Source organism: Amia ocellicauda, chromosome 10, assembly GCF_036373705.1.
Source record: "Amia ocellicauda isolate fAmiCal2 chromosome 10, fAmiCal2.hap1, whole genome shotgun sequence".
Classification (NCBI taxonomy): Eukaryota; Metazoa; Chordata; class Actinopteri; order Amiiformes; family Amiidae; genus Amia; species Amia ocellicauda.
The window spans coordinates 39,064,155-39,091,064 of NC_089859.1; the positions used below are offsets into that span (position 1 = coordinate 39,064,155).

The 26,910-nt window shown below is 35.4% G+C and overlaps 1 protein-coding gene across 1 annotated transcript in view; it reads right to left on the reverse strand.

Moving 5' to 3' along the window:
• Nucleotides 1–4,989, reverse strand: part of LOC136760586 (zinc finger protein 236) — a 126,097-nt gene extending 121,108 nt beyond the window's left edge. The window contains exon 1 of the mRNA XM_066716063.1: nt 4,910–4,989. Within this exon, the coding sequence (XP_066572160.1) occupies nt 4,910–4,961 (52 nt within the window). The 5' untranslated portion in view covers nt 4,962–4,989. The remainder of the gene's footprint in view (nt 1–4,909) is intronic.
• Between the last annotated feature and the right edge of the window lie 21,921 nt (nt 4,990–26,910).

Genomic DNA, 26,910 nt, shown 5'->3' on the forward strand with positions numbered 1-26,910 from the left:
TAATTTAGGCATCACAACAGGAGACCTGAATTCACCTAGAAACTACTACATCAGCAGTGGAAACAATGTTTCTAGGAGGGGCAAAAATCGAAAATTGATCCACCCCTGAGTTAGTTAATCTGTAATAATTTTCTCATTACCTGTCAACCTGGGCAACAACGTAATACATTAATATTACAGATAGAAAGACAAGATTAGCTTAAAATACTGAGAAATATGCTTTTTATCGGTTCTCATCATCGTAAAATAGTGGTAATGAAAAAGTACATTGAGGTGATGAGGAAGCCTTGTGAAAAATGCTATAATGCTAAAAACAATAGGGGCAGCCTTTTTGACATCATCTTGTAGAGCATTTTAAAGACTGTCATATTGATCAAAAATGTATAATCAAAATAATGATGATACCAGTTTATCATCAATAGAGGAGAATCTATAGTGTCGGGAACAGGGGATTTAGATACAAGTACAACATTTTAGTGAATAAAAGACAGGAGATTATCATACTTTGTGTCCATCTTTGATCTTCTCCTCTTGTCGATGCATCATGGGAGAATAAAATGTTATTGACAATATTGTTATGATTTTGATAGAGCAATGAACAAATATAGTAGTAATGAGAAATGGGTTTATTTACACTAGGGCTGGGCGATATGGCCAAAATACAATCACAGTATTTTTCACATTTTTTACGTTATGACGGTAATTATTAATGGCCATTTTATACTGTTCGTAAAGCAAAAATAAAAGGACACAACTGATATTGAATTACGTTTCCCAGTTCTGTGTCAGTTGTCTCGAAACCAAATCATGTCCACACTATAAACGATACACATTTATTCGGGACAGATGCACTGGGGTCACTTTACTGTGAAGTTTCACCCACAGTACTCTCCTCCATCTTGTTCTCATTCATTGTGCATTGATCACATTTGTTTGTTAATGTCAACACGCAATACACATGGAATTTAATTTCGATATTTGGCTGAGGCAGCATTCATTCCAAAACAAGGGTCGCATCCACACAGAGATTCAGAGATGTGCATTCTTGGAGTGTTTCTGCGTGACACCACTAAGCCTCACCCACAGAAATCTGCGCAGAATCGCACAGCCCAGCACAGCTTTGAGAAGCTGTGGCTGTGAGACAAAAGATTATGCAGAAATCAAGAGGGACGTGTTAAGCTGAATGAAAACTACTACTGCCTCCTTGTTAGCAGATGAAGCTGTGAACAGCATTGTCAAAACCATAGATACAGAATTCTAGATCGACACTTTAGCATTGTCAATGCTTTATTAAATAATTACATCAATTATTTTTTAAACAATGTAAATCTATGATGCACAATAATTAAGTTGTTACTTAAAAGATTGGCAATTCTATTTTTATTTTTTTAATAAAAACTAAAACAATATAAAAATAATAAAAGTAAGTCATCCAATGACATAGACTCCTACAGGGCTTGTGAAGAAAGGTGATCACGTTCTTGTAGCACAGATTTGGGCAGTTCTGTAGGATCCAACAGATCCCATTGGTGGAGTAGTGTAGATCTGCACAGATCTGTGGAAATGTGCGTTACACTAACACTATCGGCGTTCTTTGATCAGATGCATCTCACAGCAGTCTCAAGCAGCCAGTGCAGCAAGCTGTGGGATACGCGAATGCGATCAACTTTATTGGTAGCTGAATGCTATGACTGAATGACACGGTAAATAAAAAATGAAACAATTTAGCATAGAAAACTTTAAAATACTGATATGAAGGTATAGTAAAAGTCCAAACCGGTCCGTAAATGAATACCAGTATATAATTTTTTATGGTATACTGCCTAATGGACACCATATTTGTTCATTATATTATCCATATGATGATGTCTAGATTTTTAAATAAATTATTGTTATAGACTATTGGACATTTGACACAACATACACTGTTTATTTTATTTTTTTATTAGAGTTTATTTTACTTGTAATACATTAGATTACCATCTTTTTTAATTGGGGACAAATCTTAAGTAACGCATTTAAAAGTTGTAATCTTTGTGTCCAAGACAGAATAAGTGTATATGTATTGGATTAAGGTTTTACCATTTAGTTTCATAATATTTTTTATATTCAAATTATGACACCCATGGTTCAAGTTGGTTTCACGACTAAAGATCAGTATTGTTTTGTCTTTCAATATTGCTAGAACATAAAAATATGGCCTTAAAGTATGATTTGGTTTTGTGTGTGTAGGCTATATTTTGTTTTTATGCAGCTTTTCCTAAATATTGTGCAGAGATCTATGCAGTTTTGACTGAGTTATATAAATAGGCTATGCAATTGTTTTGAGAACTATAGGCCTAAACACAAAGCAGTCAACACAGAGACATCTGAAGTTCTACCTATAGACCCTTTAACATTGGATCTTACTCAGATGATGCAGACCAAAGCAGAAGTGAAATTAAAAGCAGTTACCAGTTAACCTTAAGCTCATATTCCTTCGCAGTAAGGCTTAATGTATGTATTTCTCAATCTTATTAAAGTTTTTGTATTCGGCCAAAGATGTGTCTGGAGTAGCCTAGTCAGTCTTCTTATGTATCACCTGATACTTAAGAATACAAACATAACTGCCAACTAGGCCTAACTCACCAAAATCATTAAACCTAGTCAATTATCAATAGCAAGAGAAAATATGCTGGGATCCTTTTTATAATTTCTTGTGAATTTCAGATTTCCCATGTATCTTCCTCTAGCAGAAAATGCAACATTTGCCAAGCAGACAGTGATCTTTTGAAAAAGCTACATGTATAAAAAGTTAGAGGCTGTTATTGGCAATGATTTAAAAATTAATAAGATTGTGATGTTCTGATTTTCCATGAAATGTAAGTGACAAAATGGCATTCTTATCTTACGAGTATGCCAGTGGCTGGAAATTAACATTATTCAACACCTATTCAACCTCATTGTTCAATAACAACAACAAAACATTATAGGCTACACTTTCCAGACAGTGTTTTTCGTTTTATTTATTTATTTTAAGTACTAGAAGATGAAGAAGCAGAACCAGTTATGATTTAAATAAAGGCACAGGTTAATATAGAAGCCAAAGACAAAGCACCATGCTTACATTTTACAAATTGCAACATAGCAATGTAGCCAAAAATAATTTAAACAAATAACTTTTTTTAGGTAATCATTACTATTCATCCTATTCTGACTAAGCTCTTACGTGACGAAATCAATTAATATTTATGAAAACTCTGATACTGTAAGACACTTGTGAAGTTACTAGCACTCAAATTAATCAAAGGAAAGGAACTGGCAGAGGTATTGACCTTAACACATAAAATGTGCTAAATAAGGATACAAGCAATACATGTCAAAGCAACCATCCTACAGTATTCATAAAGAAAGCGACAGCAACTTAAAATATTAGTGGTCTGGGGGTCCATTTTGTTCCCCTAACATTCACAGCTTAAAGCTGACTAATCCATTGTGTGTGTGTGTGTAACCCTAAGCAAAACTTGAACCTGCTTTATTATTTGAATCTTAAATTATAATTACAACACAAATTGAATATGCTAGAAACTTTACTGGACATGCTAGGGACATATAGAAATTGTTACTAAACCACAGTGTTGAATTAGTTATAATGGTATGCGGTTTCAATTAGTTGTTTTTTGTTTTGGGTTTTAAGGAAGTCAATATTGTACAGGACCCTGAGTTTCACTATATGTTGTGCTTCATATTTCATTACTATAGATGCATGAACACGTATTTCACGTATTCAGCATACATTAATTACACATTGTAAATAAAAGGTATCGCAAAATGTAGTTTAGTTTGTGCTTTTAGTTTCGAATTACAAGTTACTTCGAAATATAAAGTTTCTATATAAATACTATTGGCAATAGTTGGATAAACTGTGCATGGCAACTGTACCTGGGGTGCCTAAACAACTGTGAACTAGACTAGAGCCTACTCGTCGAGAGCGTCGTTGATACAGTGAACCTTCCATTTTTTAATAAAAACGTATTTATTAAACATCATCCTGTGTACTTAAATATTTGCATGTCGGGCAAGCTATTAATACTAGACCCAATACACAACCCACAACATAATTCGTATTTTCTAAGTATTTAAACCGGAGGAATTATTTACACTTTGAGAATAACTCTTAAACCGCCATGCTTCAATCAACATTTGAAGTTGAGCAAACTGCGTTGCTCGTTGCGCTTACCTGCCACATTTATTGTAAATACTGATGGTTATACACACTACCACAGGTAATGATGATACATCTGTGAAATGTACTGAACTGACCAAGGCAATTTACATGTGCCATTTTTAAAAATGGAAATCGATTATAACTGAGATGTTCGTTAAAGCAAAGTTAAGTCCAGGGTGTGTTTCTTATGTGGATCAAATATAAGCTTTGACATACTGCTTTTACGATTGCAGTTGTCCAGGTTATAATAACCGAAGTTCGTAGCTGGGAAAGCTGTAGAAGTAGAAAGTGTACTACTCGATTTCTAGAAAGCATTTCTACACGCACACCAACAAGAAGGGAAATATAACGTAAGCAGAAGCGCCCGTGCAGACACAACAAAACATGTATTTAATAACACTGGTTGATCCAGATACAATCCCGTTTTATAGAACCACCTCTCTCAAAAAGATGCGTTCACCGAAGGGTGTTAATTTAGAATGAATAAGTAGAGCCAGAGAAATGTTATTAATATCATTCCGCCTCAATCACTCCTTTGCAGCACAAAAGAAATGGACACCCACAGTACTATATCCGGGGACTATATACACAACGTTCAAGTGTTTTTATCTCGGAGACCCGGTAACTTGTCCGAGCTTTACGGACGTGGTTCAAGAGCTTATACGGTGCTTTATTTATTCGTGGTATTTTGGTACTGTTTACCTGTTTCAGCGTTGGTTTTGTCCCTCAGTTTGCGAGGTCGGCCCCGCGGCATAGTTCCAGGTTTCAGGGCGGGTGTACTGTGAACGATTTGGATTTCAAAATGGCGGCCTCCCTAAGAGTTCTCCGCGGAGACAGATAGGTTTTAGAAACGAGGCCATGAACTTCGGAGTTGATCAGATTATGGAAGAGGGAGACATCTAGTGTATAGTGATGTGAATAGCACAGAATTATACTTGGGTCCATATGTATCTGTACCGACGTCTAAATAATAATAATAATAGTAAGAAAAAGAAAACAACAACAACAACCCTCAAACGGGTGAGTCGAGACTCACATGGATCTGTTTGGGTTTACTGTTTCTTCTGATTAATTTCGTATCTAGTTTCAGAATAGTTGTTAACCATGAATATTTTGCAAATGGCTTTAGGAGAGTAGCACATGTAGCATCAAATGAAACAAAGACTTACACACTATTAAGGACATAGCACATTTAAAATGTATCATGTCTGAAAATGCAGTTTACTACATTTAGTTATTGTCATAATATCAAATCGCTGGTAACAAATGCAATGACTGAAAATAATTTTAGTTCGATATGTTGAATTGCATGAACTATTGTTGAAACAGTTTTTTCTTTCCTTTAGTTAGTCAAAAGTCAACTTGTTGATTCCTCATTTACAAGGAGGTCAGGGTAAGGTAAGACTGGTCATAGTAGTTTTACATGCCTAAAAACAACATACATTCTTCAAACGCCACACTTTCAGACACTTTGCTTCAACGAACTTCGGTAGTTTTTCTGACATTCACAGTTCACATGTGTTATGTTCATTTGTGTTGACTAAGGAAGGGCTTACCATGATTGTTTTGATGTCACCATTAAACAGGAGGTTGTCAAAGCCGCGTTTTTTAATAGTTCTGTCTGCTTTTGGGAGGGTATTATTAAAAAAAAAAAACATACATACATACAAAGTTTTAGTGGGTCCAACATAGCAGGTTTTAAAGCTAGGTAACAAATTAAGTTAAGATGAGAAAATACAGCAGACATTTGACAAGGCAAATTGGGTCATCAAACTTGCACGTACAGCACTTCCAGGTTCACGGTCACATTGTCCTTGTATTAAGTATTACTTAATGTGGATTTTCAATTGCTTTACCAATACATGTAATTTAAAAAGAGTTCAGAAGACGTTTTTTTCTTTGCTGTTGTTTTAATCAAAACTGTGCACAAGAATTCAAGGAACTCTCTGTTTGGAAGCAGGAGCTGATTGGAGCCAAGGTTTCTAGTGATCTGTTTCCACCTAAAAGGTTGTGCTTTACAAATGATCTCATAGGCTTCCAGACATTTATATACAATATATACATTATGACCTGAAGGCATTGCAGACATAAAAGAATAGCAATAATAATTGATTCCAGTCAACTTAAAAAGACATCTTACTAGAATTATATGAACAACAGAAAAAATAAAAAACATTAGAGCAGCCTTGCCCCTACAAAGAAAACAACAGTTAGAGATATGAATATATCATTGCTGTGATATTTTCCAAAGGAAGCAACTGTATTCTGTAGCTAGTTTCAGAACAGATCAATACATGAATGGATAATTGAGCATCTCCCCTCCAAAAAACATAATTTCATAACATTTTAAAACCATAACATGTATTTTTCATTTTTCTTATCTGTTATATTGACTAATATTTTAATATCTTGTGTGCATGTAGTTTTGTTTGATCTGTAAAGCACCTTGGTCCACTTTTTGTTGTTTTCAAATGTGCCCTATAAATAAAGGTTGACTTGAAAATAGATCACATTTGAGCAAACTGAAATAATACAACATACCGAAGCACATACAAAAATAGTTTGGTTCTAGTATATTTTTGACTTAAAAAAATATCATTTTATAACTGACTGGTTTATTCTGCTATCTACTCTCCTATAATCTCCTATAATAAAAATGTACAAAACATGAAACAAGGAATGTGCTAGAAACTTATATTAACCTTTATAACCTTCATAACCTATATAACCTTTATACCTAATATTAAATATGCAGAGCTCATCAAAGCTCATTACAGTTGATACAATGTTGAGTCTCCTTACATTAAAACAATGTGCAATTTATTTAACAATTAGTCAGCAGAGACTCAGATAAAAAGTTTGCTGTGCAGTACAAGAAGTGAAGTTGCATAAAATGTACACAGATATTATAGACTTGTTCTTTGTCTCATATCATGTCCTTTGGATGATATTGTGACGGACAGCTTGCTAACAAAGCTTTGCTACACAGCACAGCAAAGTAAATCAATATCATAGCTTTTGAGCAGCTTAGAGGCTCCCTGCAGCAAGTTCAAGAGGTTAGAAACAAATTGCATAAGACATTTGTTTTTTCCCTTTCTTTTTGTGCTGTTTGCTGTTTGCATGAAAGCTACAGCACAAAGCATCAAATTACTTCCTTGGGTTTTATGAAACGCTCACTGCCCTGTTCAGATCTTATAAGGAACCAGTAGAGGGTCAGACATAGCATAGCTAAAGAAAAAACTCCAAATTAAATATACAGACATGTATTGCAATATAACAATAATATAAAGTTAAAGTGTACTAATATCTACATTATTCCTTGTATTTTAAATGTATGGATCTTTAGTAGAGAAATATGTAGTATATGTAGTAAAAAGATTTAGTAATAATAAGATAACCTATTTTCAACTGAAGAGACCTTGAACATGTAATCCTGCCATTTCTTGTCAATCAATTGCTGCAAGTAAATTACACTCCATGGTGATTTTAATCATGTGAAAAATATAAATCTTTCAGATTAACAAATTAAGTTGATGTGAAAACCCTATCACTCATGTGGATAAAGTTGTCTAATTGATGTACAGAAGAATCCCCCAAAACACAGTCTGCCACTCCAAAGTCTCACTCCAAAGAATGCACATAATTCTATTTGCTTCAATGTCTTGGCAACAATGCACCTAATATGTGGAATTCCCGATACAAAAAACTGAGATAAAAAAAGCTAATTAATAAAATTGTTAATTTAGTGGTTGATAATTCTAAGCAAGACTTTGTTTGGAATGGAAATCAAAAGACACAGTGGGGATGTCCCCCTAGACCAAGTCAAGCTTTTTTTTCTAATTATGATTACTATTAAACTTTTGTTTGGATTATAAGATTATACCTAACTTAACTTACATACTTAACTGAAACTGAAAAAATACTCCCATAGAAGGTGACTCATAGAATTCTAACAAAGGAACAAAAAAGGACAGCATCCATTGAAAATTTTAGTATACTACAATTAGGCAATATATTTTTTTAATAACTTTTCAAAATTAATTGAGAGATTTTGAAAGAGTGTTTTCTTTGACATTTTACTATAGGAACCATATGTGAACACAGGATCCAAAATGTCAAGTTATATTAATGTAAACAAATAAACCTTTAATGCAAGATAATAAATTAATCAGCAAGCTAAATAAGTCCTGAAAAAAAAAATGTTTTACCGATGTTCATTTAATTGAGACCAGTATGAATTTATTTACTGATGTACATTTAATTGAGTCCGGCATGGCTTTATTTAACATAGGCCACATTTAACTCAGATAAAGCTGATGTTTGCATTAAATAATGCTTTGGGGAATTGAGGAATTATTATTCAGTTGTTTTATGTTACACTCAGTATCAACGCACTCAAACCCATTGTGCTTCTCAAGACCAAACGGAATCCTCTCTGTTCTGCAGAGACAGTGGCTTGGTTTTAGTCATCCAGGGGGGAACTGTACACTGATGTGTAGATGTCATGTCCCAGGAATGACATGACCTCAGCTTCTGACTGGTCATTCTGGTCCCAGTGAATGCATGCACAGATCGAGCACGACTCAACAATGCCCTTCTCAGGGTTTGAAATCTGTTTGAATGCAACACAAAACCCAGGGCTGCATTTGTATAGGAACCGGCTTTCAAAGCCATACAAATACTCTGCGTGCACAGGGAAGCCCCTCAGGCCAAATGATTTTCATCTGTCACTTTACCTTCAGAGCATGCTTTTAGAATTAAGGCATTAAGTCATGAAAGATAATCTGATGCAGTGAAAGCTATGCTAAACATTTCGGGGTTTTACATTCCAGGGTCACTATTTGAATGGGGGGAGGAGTAGGGGGAAAAACTTGCTAATGTAGCAAAATCTGAAACAAAACTTCACACAAGCAACTAAGAAATGGGTATTTGTACATGGATTAAAAGAAAATGAGGAAGAAATATTGGAAAACATACAACTTACTTGTATACTTCACAATTAACTACTATGTATATTATTACATAAGAATGTGGGGTGCTGTAAGTGTAATATGCCAGTTGTTTAATGATGCTCATACTTCTGCTGGTATCATTAGTAAAGGGTCTTCTCAACTGACCTCCAAAAATGACACCTTGCCCTGTATAATTAGAATTCTACAGTTTAACAATGCATGTATGAGATTAAGTTTGAAAGGATAGCTCTATTGCTTTTTTAATGGTTACAATTATGTTAACAAATTATGTAGCAACCAGACAGCATTTCAGACAGATTTTTTGAAGAACACGCCCTAATGTAACAGGTTGAAAAAAAGCCTTCTGTAATTGTTAATATATACTGTATATTGTTTTATATTTTGTAATGGATTCTTGGCACTTTCTGTAGTAGTTTCTCTTATTCATATTTTTTACACATACTATATAAATACCTACATCGTTGGTGAATAGGAGAGTCATCATAGCAGTGTATGCCTTCGCTTGTTTTTGAAAAAATTAAGCTGTTTGAGACTTTTGGTCTGTAGAGAAAAATTGAGAGCCGAAGTCAAATCTTCAATTTGACCATGCTGCGATTGTTGCTTAATCCTATGAAATGATATAATATGAAAATGGAGCCAAATTCAAAATGTTAAAAAAAAAAAAAAAATCTAAAAACTTGTTGCTTTCCACAGGGTAAATATACAAATTCTCTAAAAAGAAATGTGGGAGGAAATCATTTTAATAACCCAGTGTATTCTGGGTATCTTTTTCCATGTCTATTAATCATTAATTTCATATATTTAAATGTATCAAAATAAAATCTGATACATACTTTTTAAAGATTTTTTTTAAAGATGTTTAGCCATTTATGGGAAGCAATAAGACACAAATATACACTTGTAATACATGCCTTGTGGATGAGTTTCATTATGCACATTCCATCCCATCATCGTCTTATTATTTACATAAACAGTAAGAAATAAAATGTCCATATTTTAAACCTCTAATTCTTTACTAAGTGATTTAGTTGTGTTTGGGCAGGCCACTGTACCTGCTTTTCTTTGTTTGTGCTATAACTGGTTAATATGCTTGAGATGTTTTGTTATGAAATTGTACATGAATACAATACACGTGTATTTAAACAATGTATATTTCAGCAGATATTGACATATTGATATTATGTATGAAGATTTAAAAAAAAAAAAAATCAGGTGCCGATATGTTGAAACAAGTAAATAGAAGAACTAGATACCAAAAATGTGATACGCACTCACTAAGTTGGACCATGAGAAAGAAAATTCTCTGGTCTGATGAAACAAAGATTGAACTCATGTCTGGAGGAAACCAGGCACCGCTCATCACCTGGCCAATACCATCCCTACAGTGAAGCATGGTGGTGGCAGCATCATGCTGTGGGGATGTTTTTCAGTGGCAGGAACTGGGAGACTAGTCAGGATCGAGGGAAAGATCAATGCAGCAATGTACAGAGACGAGACATCCTTGATGAAAACCTCAGACTGGGGCGAAGGTTCATCTTCCAACAGGACAACAGTCCTAAGCACACAGCCAAGATAACAAAGGAGTGGCTACAGGACAACTCTGTGAATGTCCTTGAGTGGCCCAGCCAGAGCCCAGACTTGAACCCGATTGAACATTTCTGGAGAGATCTGAAAATGGCTGTGCACCGACGCTCCCCTTCCAACCTGATGGAGCTTGAGAAGTCCTGCAAAGAAGAATGGGAGAAACTGCCCAAAAATAGGTGTGCAAAGCTTGTAGCATCATACTCAAAAAGACTTGAGGCTGTAATTGGTGCCAAAGGTGCTTCAACAAAGTATTGAGCAAAGGCTGTGAATACTTATGTACATGTGCTTTTTTGTTTTTTATTTTTAATAAATTTGCAAAGATTTAAAACAAACTTCTTTCATGTTGTCATTATGGGGTATTGTTTGTAGAATTTTGAGGAAAATAATTAATTTAATCCATTTTGGAATAAGGCTGTAACATAACAAAATGTGGAAAAAGTGAAGCGCTGTGAATACTTTCCAGACGCACTGTATTTTGAATTAAAATTGCTGAAGCTTTAAAAAGCAATAGGTTGTGAGATGTTAGACATCTTTCAAGCCATAGTCAGTGAGCTTTATTCCTTCCCTTACAGATACTATACATTTTTTAAACTTTTGTCCTCTTTAAAGTATAGATTACAAACACTATTTATTGAAACATTCTGACATTTGTTTTTTTGGCTGGTTTAATGCATTTCATTCTTCTCAGCATGGCTTCTTATTACAAGAAGGAGTAAACAAAGAGGTCTGAATGTTCAGTGTTCTAAACCACATTGTTTACCTTATTTACCCGATTGTTTACCGCTGTCAGTGCTGGATATACCGGGGCTATGAGCAGCGACGAGGACCCAAGGGCAGAGATCAAAGGATCTTAGTACAACAGGAGAGTGGTCTGGGATTTGGCAAACAGTGTATAGGCGAGAGACATAGTCAGGGTCACGGGCGATGAATCAAACGATCAGGTAAACCAGATAACCAGAAGAAATCCAAGATGGTCAGGAAAAACTAGGAAACAGTGCTTAGTAATGCTGCGAGAGTGGACAAGCTGCAGGTGTCTCAATTGACTTAATAAACCAGGGAGAATTATTCAATGATTAGATGTGTCATGTCACACATTCAGTGAACTTAAAATTTGTTGTTGGTTCTGGACGCCCCGGGATAAAGGCGATTGATAGCCTAGAATACACTGGAAGGGTGTGAGACCTGTGGAGGCATTGATTAAAGAATCTTGAGCATATTCTGCCCACGGCAGGAATTGACTCCAATCCGTTTGGTGATGACAACGGTAGGTACGGAGGAAGCGTCCGATCTCCTGGTTAAACCTCTCTGTTTAACTTGTTTTGAGGATGGTAACCTGAAGAGAGACTTATGTTAATGTTAAGTAAGCAGAAGAAAGCAGCCCAAACCCAAAATGTGAACTGGGAGCCTCAATCTGAAATGATGTCCTCAGGTAATCCATAAACTTGAAACACCTGGGAAAAGACAACCTCAACAGTGGTTAAAGCAGTAGGGAGACCTTTCAAGGGGATGACCCGAAAAGATTTATAAAACCGACCAACTGCTACAAGGATGGTTGTGTAGCCATTGCAGTTAGGGAGATCGTGATGTAGTCTATCACAATATGTGACAAGGGTCTGTGTGGGATGGGGTGTGGTTCCAGGAGTCCAGTGAGTAGTTGGCAAGATGGTTTGCTTTGAGCACACCTAATGAAGAAGGTGCCACAAGGCATTGGTCATCCTGGCGTAAAACTTTTGTTGAACCAGGGCTAGGGTGTGATGAACTCCGGAAGCCATGGAGGAATGTAGCTAATGGAGCACCTGTGGACTGGCTCGGGCTTGTGGGCGAGGATTGTCTGCAGTGGGGCGTTTTCGTTGGGACTTGAGCAGGTTGTCTAGTCTGAATGACCTGTTCCAGTCTGTGGTTTTCATCCTGGCAGGCAAGCTCAGACTGTAAATCTGTGTGAAGACAGAGACGGAACACTGAGAGGAGGGCAAGCTCATCCCACACACTGCTTGTGGCCATTGTGCGGAATTTGAGTGCATAGTGCGCCACTGATGAACTACCCTGGCGGAGTGCAAGTAGTTGCTCCCCTGCGTCTCTCCCCTCCGTAGGGTGGTTGAATACATCTTTGAAGTGTGCCAAGAAGGCAGTTAAAGAGCAGGTGACCTTCCTGTGTTGGTTCCAGGCGGCGGATGTCCACTGGAGTGCCTTCCCAGTGAGTAGAGTTATAATAAAAGCTATCTTAGCCTCCCTGTTAGGGAAGGATGTAGGCAGATGAGCAAAATACAAGCAATCAGGTGCTCCATTGTTACAATGAGTCTTCTTCTCTTCCCTTTAACAAAGTTTCAGATTAAATCTGAACTGTTGTGCTGGACATTTTAAAATCGATGTACTAATTATTTGAAATCAACAAACTAATTATTTATTTACTATACTAGTAATTAATAAAGTAACCTGTCTATTTGATTTATGTGAAAACCATTGTGGAACAAACTGGCTAAATTGAAGAGCAGTCAAGTTTCTATGTATGGAACTGGTGTAACATCCACAGCCTGATTTAACCCCTGCTTCGCCACCAGAGGTCACCTGAGACCCAGATCCCATTCAGGAACCTCAGTTTCCAATCAGTTAATCATTCAATCATCATTCCTGATTAATTTCCACCAGTCTCCTGTTTCCCATTTCATCATCCCTTGTATATACACTCACCTAAAGGATTATTAGGAACACCATACTAATACTGTGTTTGACCCCCTTTCGCCTTCAGAACTGCATTAATTCTACGTGGCATTGATTCAACAAGGTGCTGAAAGCATTCTTTAGAAATGTTGGCCCATATTGATAGGATAGCATCTTGCAGTTGATGGAGATTTGTGGGATGCACATCCAGGGCACGAAGCTCCCGTTCTACCACATCCCAAAGATGCTCTATTGGGTTGAGATCTGGTGACTGTGGGGGCCAGTTTAGTACAGTGAACTCATTGTCATGTTCAAGAAACCAATTTGAAATGATTCGACCTTTGTGACATGGTGCATTATCCTGCTGTAAGTAGCCATCAGAGGATGGGTACATGGTGGTCATAAAGGGATGGACATGGTCAGAAACAATGCTCAGGTAGGCCGTGGCATTTAAACAATGCCCAATTGGCACTAAGGGGCCTAAAGTGTGCCAAGAAAACATCCCCCACACCATTACACCACCACCACCAGCCTGCACAGTGGTAACAAGGCATGATGGATCCATGTTCTCATTCTGTTTACGCCAAATTCTGACTCTACCATCTGAATGTCTCAACAGAAATCGAGACTCATCAGACCAGGCAACATTTTTCCAGTCTTCAACTGTCCAATTTTGGTGAGCTTGTGCAAATTGTAGCCTCTTTTTCCTATTTGTAGTGGAGATGATTGGTACCCGGTGGGGTCTTCTGCTGTTGTAGCCCATCCGCCTCAAGGTTGTACGTGTTGTGGCTTCACAAATGCTTTGCTGCATACCTGGGTTGTAACGAGTGGTTATTTCAGTCAAAGTTGCTCTTCTATCAGCTTGAATCAGTCGGCCCATTCTCCTCTGACCTCTAGCATCAACAAGGCATTTTCGCCCACAGGACTGCCGCATACTGGATGTTTTTCCCTTTTCACACCATTCTTTGTAAACCCTAGAAATGGTTGTGCGTGAAAATCCCAGTAACTGAGCAGATTGTGAAATACTCAGACCGGCCCGTCTGGCACCAACAACCATGCCACGCTCAAAATTGCTTAAATCACCTTTCTTTCCCATTCAGACATTCAGTTTGGAGTTCAGGAGATTGTCTTGACCAGGACCACACCCCTAAATGCATTGAAGCAACTGCCATGTGATTGGTTGGTTAGATAATTGCATTAATGAGAAATTGAACAGGTGTTCCTAATAATCCTTTAGGTGAGTGTATACTCCTTTGTTCTGTTCACTCAATGCAAAGTATTGTTTGCCTTACTATTAAGCATTACAGAGCAGTCATCCTTGTAATCTCCAGTGTTCCAGTGTATTGACCCCAGCTTTCTCTTCGTTCTCGTCTCTGGATCTTCCCAGTTTGCCTTGTTTGCAGTAGCGGACTGGCCATCTGGAGCACCAGGAGAATTCCCGGTGGGCTGGGGGGAGAGTTATTTTTTTAAAATTTATTATTATTATTTTTTTATTTGAAAAAAATGTATTTATTTATTTTATCTCTGGGCCAGCCAGTAGCCGGTATTACCTCCGAGAGATCATCTGGGTATTTCCAGTGGCAGTCATAGCATGAACACGTCAGACTGCAGCCCATAGCCCCGCCCGGTCCCTCAGAGATACACCTACTGACAGAGCAACTACACGTTCATTCTTGTTAAAAAAATTATGGATAAAAAACGTCTAAGGCTAATGCCGAAGAGGATGGTACAGTCAAGGGCCAGGTTCAAATGGGAGTAGAAGAAGGATACAGCAAAGTCTGCCGTGGCCGAAGAGGTAGGCAGTGGGGGGCCAAGACAGGAAGGGAGACGGATAACACAAATATTGTACATGCTAATAGGTTACTAGTTTTAATTTTAAATGTTAACAAATTGATAAACGTTTATTTCCCTTAATTCTGAAGTCAAATTGGGTGGATCCGCCCAAAATTACTAACTATTAATTCATAGGGAAACGATTTGTGCTAGAGACATGCGCTTTAGCTGCATAGCTGAGACTCCGCTGAAAAGAATCATGTGCGTTTGTTTACATCACATCTTTCCTGGCGTTCGCATTCCAATTCGCAAATGTAGAACATGGGGATGTTATTGTACAATGGAAAGGACATTACTATGGGCTGTCATCAGCCCTAAACATCTGATATTTTTTACCCAATCACAGACCGTGACTCTACAAATATCTAGCCAATCCAAAGGACCTCTCTCAGCCCTAGAACTCATCTGATAAGGCAGGTGTCAGATTACGTGCTGCTGTAGAGCCACAGATGAGAGAGAGGGAGAGAGGGTGGAAAGGGACCGGTTCTGTTTATATTTGGGCTGTGTGAGGAGAATTATAATATTGTCTATATAATTTATGTAATGATTTGGCAATACTGTTGTCACACCAATAAAGCAAATTGTAACTGAATTGAGAGATTTTTACATTGCAGTTTATAAATAACATGTTTTTACTATGAACCAAAATGTTTTTGGTAGCAATGGATTTAGAACAACTTCAGATAAAAGATGTATGCATTTATAATTTACTTATAAGGCAGTATTCGAGTGGAAAATGGGTAAGACAGTTTTATTAATTAAATTAATGATGATTCAGCCTGACTATCAGCTATTGTTTCCACTGTTGCTATATTTATAATCTGTAGTTAAAACAACTATGAATTACAACTGAATTGTATGCTAAGATGCATGCATGCTATACAAATAAAGTATTATTATTATTCATTAATGAATTAATTTGATCAAATGGAGGGGCTGCTGCTTTTCTAGCTATTTCTATTTTAAACTAGGCTTCAGAAAAGATGGGATGTTGACAATTCAGTATGTGTTGTGTATAACTTTTACAACAGTTTGCAGAGTGTGTGTGTTGTGTAGCACTCTAACAATAGTACTGCATTAGTGTACAGCAATAGCTGTGATGCAGCTAGGTGGTAGTATTAGGGCCTGGTGTGTGAACATGCATGTTAGCGGGGCCGGTAAAGTATCTGCTGGCCAGTTGTGGTGGGCCGGTCTGGGTCAAAGTCCAGGGCCATTTCAACATATATATCATCACCACCAACAGCCTATATCAATCCACTAATGTTTCCATTTGCTTCAATCTACAGATTCTCTTTTGATTTCATCTTCTCATCTTCTTATTTTTCTATCTCTTGGAATCCATTCAATAGCTTCCTTTGTTAATTTTTGATCTGTTCTTCTTGCAATATGTCCAGCCCATTACCATTTTAACACTTTTACTCTTTCAATTGTCACATATTTTGGTTTGTTATTGGATCCATTTATTTATATCTCTTCTTGTTATTCCAAGCATACATCTTTCCATGCTCCTTTGTGTCATCCACAGTATCTGTATCATTTTTGCATTAGGTGACGAGGTTTCACATCCATAAGTGAGCACTGGTAGTATGCATTGATCAAATCCTTTTCACTTGAGGCAAGAGGGTAGATTTCCATTCAACAGCATGCTTTTTCTTCCAAATGCACTCCATCCCATTTTCACTCTTCTTTTGAATTATTCCATTATATCTTCCTCTGCGCTGATTTGTTGTCCAAAGTAGACAACACTTTTGACTTCTTCCAGTATCCACTGATCTACTTCAATTTTCATTGTTTAACAGCTTTGTTACATCTTAAACTTTTGTGTTTCTCAGGTTATTTTTAAGTCCAGTTAAGTCTTGCTTGCATTTTAGAGTTATTGAAATTGAAACTGCAGGTCTTCAGGTGTTTTTGCAAATACGAGAATTTCTTTGGCAAATTGTAAGTTGTTAAAAAAAAATCAGTTTAACTTGATTCATTTTTCTTCCCAGTCCACAGTTTTAAACACTTCTTCAAGAGTTACCTTGAAGATTTCTGGAGAGATTGTGTCTCCCTGATGTAATTAGTTCTTCGGATCTTCTTTGTATCCTTTCTTGTGAAGGAGAATGACAGTTGCATTGGTCCATTTATCTGGTATTTGTTTATTTCTGAGACACTTTGTGAAAAGTTTTGCCAGAATCTCCTCCATTTCTTCTCCAGCTACTTTTAGGATCTCCACTGTGATTCCATAATCTCCAAGTGCTTATTTTTTATTTTCTTAATGGTATAGCTTACTCCTTCTGGAATCACATCTGGAATTTCACTTGTGTTTATTTAGATATCTTCTTCTTTACTGCTTATATATGTTTTTGTAGAATTCTTCCACTCTTCTGATAATCTCATCTGTTTTTGATTGTTGTGCCATCATAATTTTTCAGGGCAATGATTTGATTATTTCCTATTCCGAGGCATTGTTTTACATTTTTGATGTTCCCATTATTTTATTTATCATCTTCTCTTCATAGGTTCTCTTGTTTCTTGAGAGATCTTTTTATCTTCTTGTGATGTGCTAGTTCCTCCATATTCTCTTGCAATTTCCATGGTGTCACTCAAAATGTATTCACATAACTGTGATATATCTAGGTCTTCTTGTTGTTCATAAAGTACACTAAATCGGTTCTTCAATTCTAATGTGTACTCTGTTTTGCGATTTCTGAGGTTCATGTTGATTGACTTGTTTGGTTTCTTAATTAGTTTTCTTTTAACTTTGGTATTGAGATTAATTCTGCACCGAACCATTCTGTGGTCTTTTCCAGGATTGAATCTGTTTAGGACCATGCAATCTTCTGTTATGTTTACAGTTCGTTAAGATGTAATCTATTTAACTTTTTCCTCCATCAGGACTTTTCCAGGTACATTTTCTAGTTGGTCTTTTCTTGACCCTGCACATTTTCTTCAAATTCCACTAATCTATCACCTAATTTCATTCCTGTCTCCATATCCATATTTATCTAATGAAAACTCATCATGTTTTTGTTTTCCAATTCTTGAATTGAAAGTCTCTCATTATGATTTTAACATGTGTTCTTCCTTTTTCATGTGGCTGTCCTATTTCTTCATAAAAATCTTCGATTTCCTCATCAGAATGGCTTGATGTAGGTGCAAAAGCTTGGACAATCTGGAGTGGATAGCTCTTTATTAGCTAGATAACTATTCTTGATTTCAGAAGTGCTGTCAAATGTGATTGTTATTCTTCAGTCTCCTGTGTATAATGAATCCAACACCATTTTTTTGTGCCATGATAAAATAAAATAAGTTATTTATTTTACTTTTATTTTATTTTCAATCTAGCTGCCTGGGAGTGAGGGCTGTTTATTTTAGTTTTAGCTTCATGGGGGTTTCTTAGCCATTACTCACCATGTTGCCCAGACAGTTGGTGAGTACCACTTTAGATTTGTTAATCAGTTGTTTTACAGCTCTTGAATACAGTTGTATTTCACCTTGCAAATCCATCTAGTTGCATTCAACACACCAAGGTAGAGTGTAAGCCAGTTTATTAAAATTGTTGAGGAGAAACAGCAAAACTCTAGGTAGTCATACATCAACCTGATATCAATTAATATTAGCTTAGCAAACCACCACTGGTATCTATCTATCTATCTATCTATCTATCTGTAATATATACACACACACATATTAAGAACAAAACAATCTACAGACAAACAAACAGCATTGTCAGTTGTCCTGATAATTCAACACCAAGGTTATTGAAACATTAAAATTGTGTACCAGTTACAATAATTCTATTTAACTTAGTACACACATTCCAGTTTGAAAATGGTATATACATAGGGAAATTGGACGAAACATTTTTATTATTATTATTGGATATATACTCCAGCAGAGGTCGCTGCTAAGTCAAACAAACTAAGGAAAGGTTTGCAAGGAAGTGCAACTGGGCAACAGCCTGCTACAGATAAAATCAGTATAGTCTCAACCATTTAACTTGCAATAAATCAACTTTCTTCCACTGTTAGCTTCCTGATTACTGTAAACAATGTTTGGGAGAATTGTCATAACTTTACCTAACTATGACTGAATTCTTTGACAGCCTTTCAATGGAAAGAAAATCAATATTTTTTTTCTATTGAATACTTATGATTAAAATAGTAATATCATTAACATTATATAACTATTCAATTTTAAAGGGTTTAGAATTGTAATCAAATAAGCATTTCCCCTTTCAGTTAATGGATGATTGTGATTTTAACGGTGGAAAATGACACATAGCCACAACAAAAAAAGACATGGAAAGTACCATACTTTCCAAGGTTTTGTTAAAATTCAACACTTCCTGTGTGTTTGTATGAAATAAAATGAAATAAAAAATCTAACTGCAAAGATGATAAAGATGATACTGACGCATTTAAAAGTAATGTAATGTAATGTCAGTTAATCATAGATATTTTTCTATTTACAAAATAATTTGTATTGATTTTTGATTGATTTTATTCTGCAGTACTTCATACATTATACTATTTTGTGTAATTAGTGAGAACTGTTTTATCAATAAAATGCACCCTATAAAATAAAGCCATCCATATATTTATTTTATATGTTGAAAATATATTAATAGAAATTAACAAAATATAAAATAAATATATGGATTACAGACTAAAATATTTTTTAAATGCACTGCACATATATGAAATTGTGCCAAATGCAAAATATAAGGATCACACATTTCTACCATATATTAAAAACGTTTGTTCTGGGTAGATAATCTATTTAATTTCTAGTTTGGAAAGCTAGAACATGAACCCTAAAAAGGTTAAACACTGAAGTGAAACAACCCCCTCTTACCCATTTGAAAACATAAGAGGAAATCGTATACAATTTATTTTAAGAAAACACAAACAGAAGTAACCAGACTTTATATTTAAATCTGCCTATAAAACTCTATTCTTCTACCACCAACCCTAATGGCAACAGGAAATCCTTTACAAGTGAGCCCCACATGAACTGAAAATTATGTTTTCCCTTTATATCCTACCAGTGCACTGCACATCCTGAAAATAACCTTATAATAGCAGTGTAAAAGAGCTTGTAGTAAAAGTTGTGGGTTTTGGCTTGTGAAATACTGAGGAAACAAAGACATTGAAAATAATTAGAAGAACTACATCAGTGGACCAAGCTTTATTACTAAACATTATCATGTATTATATTTTAATGTCATTTATTATACAGCTTTTGATTTTATGCAATCTATTCCAAGTTATTTGAAGGTCAGTTTTCACTTTAAATTTCACTGGAGTTTCCACTTTTTGATTTGTCATTTAGGCCTATAGGTAATTGTAATGTATGTGTCTTGTCAGGATATTTAGTTTACATTGAGTGCAGTCAATCACAGGACCTACCGTCACTGACAGTGAAACTGCAAAACTTGTTGTATAAAAGTTAAATGTTAATACTATGTACAAAAAGGACCACCATTTAATAATTCAGCAGGATGAGCACATGATCTAATTAGTTTATCTAATAGCAGGAAAATTAAGTGACTCCACAAAACCTTGTCATGGGCTACGAAAGGTGTATTTATCCATCATGTAAGGAGGCCATGTGTATGGGGAGGCAGTTAGTTGTGCTCTGAGATTATGTTAATGAAACAATGTCATTTTTGCCATTTTTGTTCCAATCCACTAAACTGAAAGTGCACAAAAAAGCTATTATTCCCAGTTCTCTCACAGCCTTTCGTGTTTGATACATTTAAAACTAAAATCACTGAGGTCCTTCAGAGGAGAAGGTCTTGAAAGGTTGGTAGAGGTAACCTTCTGTGATCTCTCCCTCCACACATTTATAACCCACTATAACCTCCCAGTGTCCCTGGTATGATAAATCAAGCACTCTGCTGTCATTTGTGTTCGCCATGCCTGTTGACGGAATTATTCTTAGAAGCTGAAGAAATATCATCTGACAGGACGAGTTGCCACTGACAACACCTTTGTGGTTCCCAGAAGGTGCTTTGAAATAAGTAGGAACCACTTTGTAGTGATAGAAACAGAAATGAAAAAAGAGATCTTAGATACCATTAATAAACAAGATCTGTCCAAGTCAAATATTATTCTTATTAAATCACTACAGGAGTGACTATATGAATATATGTTCACAGATATAATGTAAATGCAATGTCTGATAAGAATATTACTTTTGTTTAAAGGCTGCAGCATTTGTCTGTAATAATACAATGTTTGCAAATTGTGTGTTTTTAAAATATTTTAATAAAATTAGTGGTATTTTAAACAACCTTATAAGCATCATTAAAGCACATGTTGACTAGCTATTTAGCCTAAAGTGTGTGTTCCCTGTTTAAATTTAATTTAAAATATGTAATAATGGATGATTACAAAAGCTTACAGGACAGTAATCTTAGGCACATTCATATATATTGTTCTCTCTCAATTTTGACTTATGCTATCTGGCCCTTTCTGTTGTTCACAACACATTCATTAATTGATAAAATGGTCAAGTCTAGTTTTATCCCATGGTCTTACACACACCATATGAAATACAGCTTCAATAAAAACAAAAAAACTATGATACTATTGCTCATGGGCGTCGCTAGACCCTATTTAGGGGGGGCTTCAGCCGTTATGAAGTAACAGCGCGGCCAAACAGTCAGGCAAAACACCGACAGCCGCCCCATGTATTTTCTTTCAACCCCCTAAAAATAATACAACAAAAAAATCCAAGAATGAAGAAGTAACTATGCAAAACACTGTCAGCACTGAAACCAGATGAATGAACATAGGGCAGTTGGTGTGTGTATGTGTATTGTATTATTGTTAGCATTTTGTAAAAGAAGGTGTAATATTGTCTTTGAATATTGTATTAACATTAGTAGCAAACTGTGTTTCTCTTACTGCAACCAATTTAATAGTACTTTCAAGATTTAATTCATTGTCTTCAAACATAAACACAATTAGATGCCTCTTATCTCAAATACCCTTAAAGCAAATTATAGCATTCAAAGCCTTTAAACTCACAAATAAATGATATCTGCAATCAGTAAGACTCAAGGCTTATTTTGCATCTTCATCTAGAGACTTTGTAATAATGAAAGAAATATATACGAGTTTTTGTATTATTAATTGTAATGTTTTTCCCCTTTATGATTAGCCTTACACCACTTGCTGTGTTTAAGGCTAGTGGGTTACAATGAAACAAAATGCTTCTTAACTACTTATTATTTAGAAATAATAATAAAAAAGTATTGCCCTTTCAGTCAAATAAATTCTGTTAATCAGTTAGTTACAGCAGTTTAAAACTGGTGTAAGAAACCTGTGGCCTTTGTGTTTAAAGTGTTATGAAAGTGAAAAACCAAGTAGGTCTTTGATATTTCAGTTTAAGGAATCAGTTTTTTATGGTGATTCATTTCAGTCTGGTAGGTGTTTCCAGTAATTTGCTGTGTGTATGAAAAACAGCATTAATTAAAAGGGGATATTAAAAGCAAGGTTTTTTTTCCTACCTGTTCTAAACTGAGCTCTGATATATTTTATTTAGTCATACAGGACACTCCAGATAGGTCTTCTGAACATTACAGTTATAAAGTATACTAAGAAATGACATTTTACAATAAACAAAACCCTGCTTAGCTTTGTCTTTTTTATTTGTTAATAAAAACAGTATAATATGTTATGCTTTATACGTAGGGCCCTACATTTTATGTGACCTGTGTTCTTAGGCTGCACTTCATTCCTCCCACCACAAACTGTGGTCTTTTTAATTTTAACCACTTGATTAATAATCACCCAATTCCTTTTATCATCTCAATTTCTCATTCTGTTAAGGCACATTGATTTATAAGGACATGCATCCCTCGATTACTAATACATCTTATTAAATATTAGGTTAAGTCTCAGTGTCTAAAGTCTAATGTGTAAATAAATAATGTAAAGTTTCCAGTTTACTAGTAGGAACACATCATTTGTCAACAAAAGATAAAAACAGCTCTGATTCCCAGAACAATTAATATAAAATCGTGAAATCATAACATCAATGCTGTAATATATTACAATGATAATTATGCAAGGTTGTTTACAAGCAGCAAATTAAGTTTCACTTACCATTTAATTAAAGTTAATGTCCTGTGCATTCGATGTTGTTATTGAATTAAAATATTAACTCTCCTTTCTTTCATAGATTATTTTTAGAAAATAACCTATTTACTTCCATTCAGCATCTACAGACCGGGTAAAAACTGGTTAAACTGGTAAAAAAAAAACATTGGAAATAATTCTTCAGCGTTAATTCAAATTTGTTCAGTCTATTAAATACAATAGAATATGATGAGAAGGTTTCCAGATCCAAATTACACACTATTGTTATTGGTTGAATATCCTTACTGCTATCAGAAAGTTATGAGCTGGTTGATTGAAATGTGGTTTATTTTTCCATTGATCTGGCTTTTAATCAGTCAGTTTTTCAAAGACCTCATGGAAGGTTTTTATACAAAATGTCTTTATTGTGGCGTCTGTGCTGTATACCTCTTGTGCCATTGCTCAGTGTGTATTTATTCATTCTTCAACTTTATTATGTGTTTGATGGACCCTTACTTCATGGCTTTCAAACTACAGGATCAGACACACCAGTCCCCTTGCATGTGTCACAATCAAGATTTTAAACTTTGCACATGTGTAAACAATTGATGGAGGTCCTTTAACATTGCAGTGTTTGGTGAAATGCACATATCCTATTCCAGGAAGTCTGCATAAAAAGGGATTTATTTGGAATGATATTCAGCAGTGGAACAAGTGCCCCGTTGTGTTATACATGGCTCAGCTGGCAACTTTATGGGTAAAGTATAGCCTTCTTGTTGCATTGCTTCTGTCGGCTAGTCTTTAATATGTTTTCTGCTTTGGCAATGCTTAAACATTTTTTAATGATTGCAACCAGCTTGTCTATTCATGGGACATTATTTGCCCAGATATTGCTGGCAATAGCTATTATGTGGGCATTACAAGTCAAATGTATTGAATTTGGCAGTAAACCTCGAAGAAATGTATGCCTTGATACCTTGATAATGTAACCGATGATGCCATTATCTGAGACAAAGCCAGTCACACTATTATAATCAGCATTTTTTTTGTCTCGCCTAGGGCGGCAGAACGTCCAGGGCCAGCCCTGATTACAATTAACTTCAAATGAGTATAAACATTTCACAACGTCCTGTGCCACCAATGAGTAATTCTTAAAAGTGCAGAGTAATTGTTTTGGCTAATAGTACTTTAAATTCAGAGGTATTTGATAGTGCTTGGAGAACAAATAAAATATGAAAAACAAACTGACCTTTAACATCTATAGACTTGTCAGTAACACTTTACACTTTTCATTTTCTGATGATGAATGTGTGTCTTTTGTTTACTTTTGAGTGTGGTCCAAAAATACATTTCAAATTGTGCAATTACATTACACCCAGGTGGATACTGTTGTGTGTGTTCACTCAATTAAATGCTTTTTGATTGTGATGTCATTGACTCAGTTAGGTCTCTCGTTGTTTATTTGAAAGTATCAATTTATTCAATTACCATTTGTACTTATCATAATTAAGTTTTATTTTTCTAATTGGTCAAAGCATAATGTGTTGATTTCCTAACTGTGAATCTGATTATTATAACAGGAGAGGCTACAGGGACATCTAGATCATAGCAGTTACAATTGAAATAAGTCCATATAATGCTGGGCCTTATTTATATGCCATGCAAAATAAGAAATATGGAATTAGATACAAATTAAACTTACATTGTTATATTAATTATATTACTTTTTAGAATGTTACAAATATGATGTAGTTATATCTATATATTTGTGTGTGTATGGGAGGGAGAGAGAAAGAGATGTCACTATGTCTTTATGCCTATATCTGTATCTCTAAATCTATGTATCGGTCTACACACCCACACACAGTTGATATCAGGAGCATTCCAAGCATGCTGTAATGATAAATGAAAAACTGAAGCTCAAGAAATTATTTTAATAAACCAGGACAGCAAGCATCTGACTGTGGAAATTACAGCATTATTGTTTGTATAATAATTATGTACAGGATGATTGGATAGATACAGCAGGTGGCTTTTAGTAGCTTTTTTCTTCCCTACCATTACTTGTTTTCCAGTAAATCAAAATGACTTCCACTGACTAAAACGTGCAGTGATTTGGTTAAAGGATTTTAATTAAATATATGAATGATAAAGTGACACTAAGTAAGGTGTCTGTGTCTAATTTTGGTGTCTTGTTGTGCGTACTATGTATCAGTTGTAAATTATACACACATTCAATTAAATATGCTTTTCTGAATACCTGACTAATATAAAATAAAATACAAATGAGCCAATATCAGGATTTACTAAGAATGCACACACAAAAACTACACCTCTATCAACCTCTAAGTTCCACCCATCTTCCCGAAACTTTCTCTGAGATTCGAGTCCTTTGAGAATGGTGTCTGCCAAGAAAAGACATTGAATACTATAAAAAATGATTGTATTGATTAAAAATATCCTCTCGAGTAATTTCACACAATGATTGAAGCAACAAAAAAGGAAACCAACAAAGAATTTAGCTCTCCTTATATGAACTGGAACACAGTCAAAGACCTAGATAATGTAATGAACAGTACTCTCCTGAGTGTGTAATAATGAAATATCACTCCCTCTCAGCCAGTTGGGATAAACACGAGGATTTCCTCTGCATGAGGTGCTACATTCAAACCCTGCCATCTGCCATACTTTCCATTGTCAGAGCTGCAGCTTGTCCTCCCCTGGATGTTTACTGCAAAGGTCATAGGGTTGCCACCACTGATTTTGAAGCATATCACAGCTTTAATTTGAATATGATACATTAGGACAGCAACATGCCTTATTTTTGCTACTGTTAAACATTTATACATTTATAGAATAGAATTTGTGGTTTTCCCCAGAAGAGCAAGCTCCTCAGTGTTTCAGTATGCTGTAAGGCTATATTTAAGTCAACACCCCAGTGAACGTAAAGGAGAGATGTGTTGACATTGCAGGCACAATGTAGTATGTTTAACAGCTGGTAACTGAATTACATATCAGTCATGCTTAACAGCTAAAGCAGAGTATGATAACAAACTAAAAGAAAATAAGTCATAAAGAAATCTAATCTTCATCATTTCATAAGAAATGTTAACCTATAAAAACAAGAAATGTTAAATGGGAAAATAATATAGTAAAATAATGCTGAATGTTATAATTGTAGTGCTCCATTGAAAATACAACAGCGCAAATACACAAACATCTGCAGTAGGTAGGCAATCTTGTGTTGTCTTACACCACCATTTACAGTCCTCAAAGCCTCTTAAGTTGACATACAAAAAGAACAAATCTAAATATTCATTAAACGTGATAATATTACTAATAATCTGGAGATGGCAATATTTGAGTAGCTATTTCTGCTGTAACCATTAAATAATGTTACACTAGGTTATTATTCCTGTCATTCTTTTTCCAGTTTAATCTGACACACCTTAAGGCAACCATCTAATAAGTGATCACATTTAATAATACTGATTTCATACTGGTTTTGTTTCTTCTGATGTGCCAAATGAAGTATTATACTCTCATAGCAGATGCAGAATGCAGAATATAAAAAGAAACAACA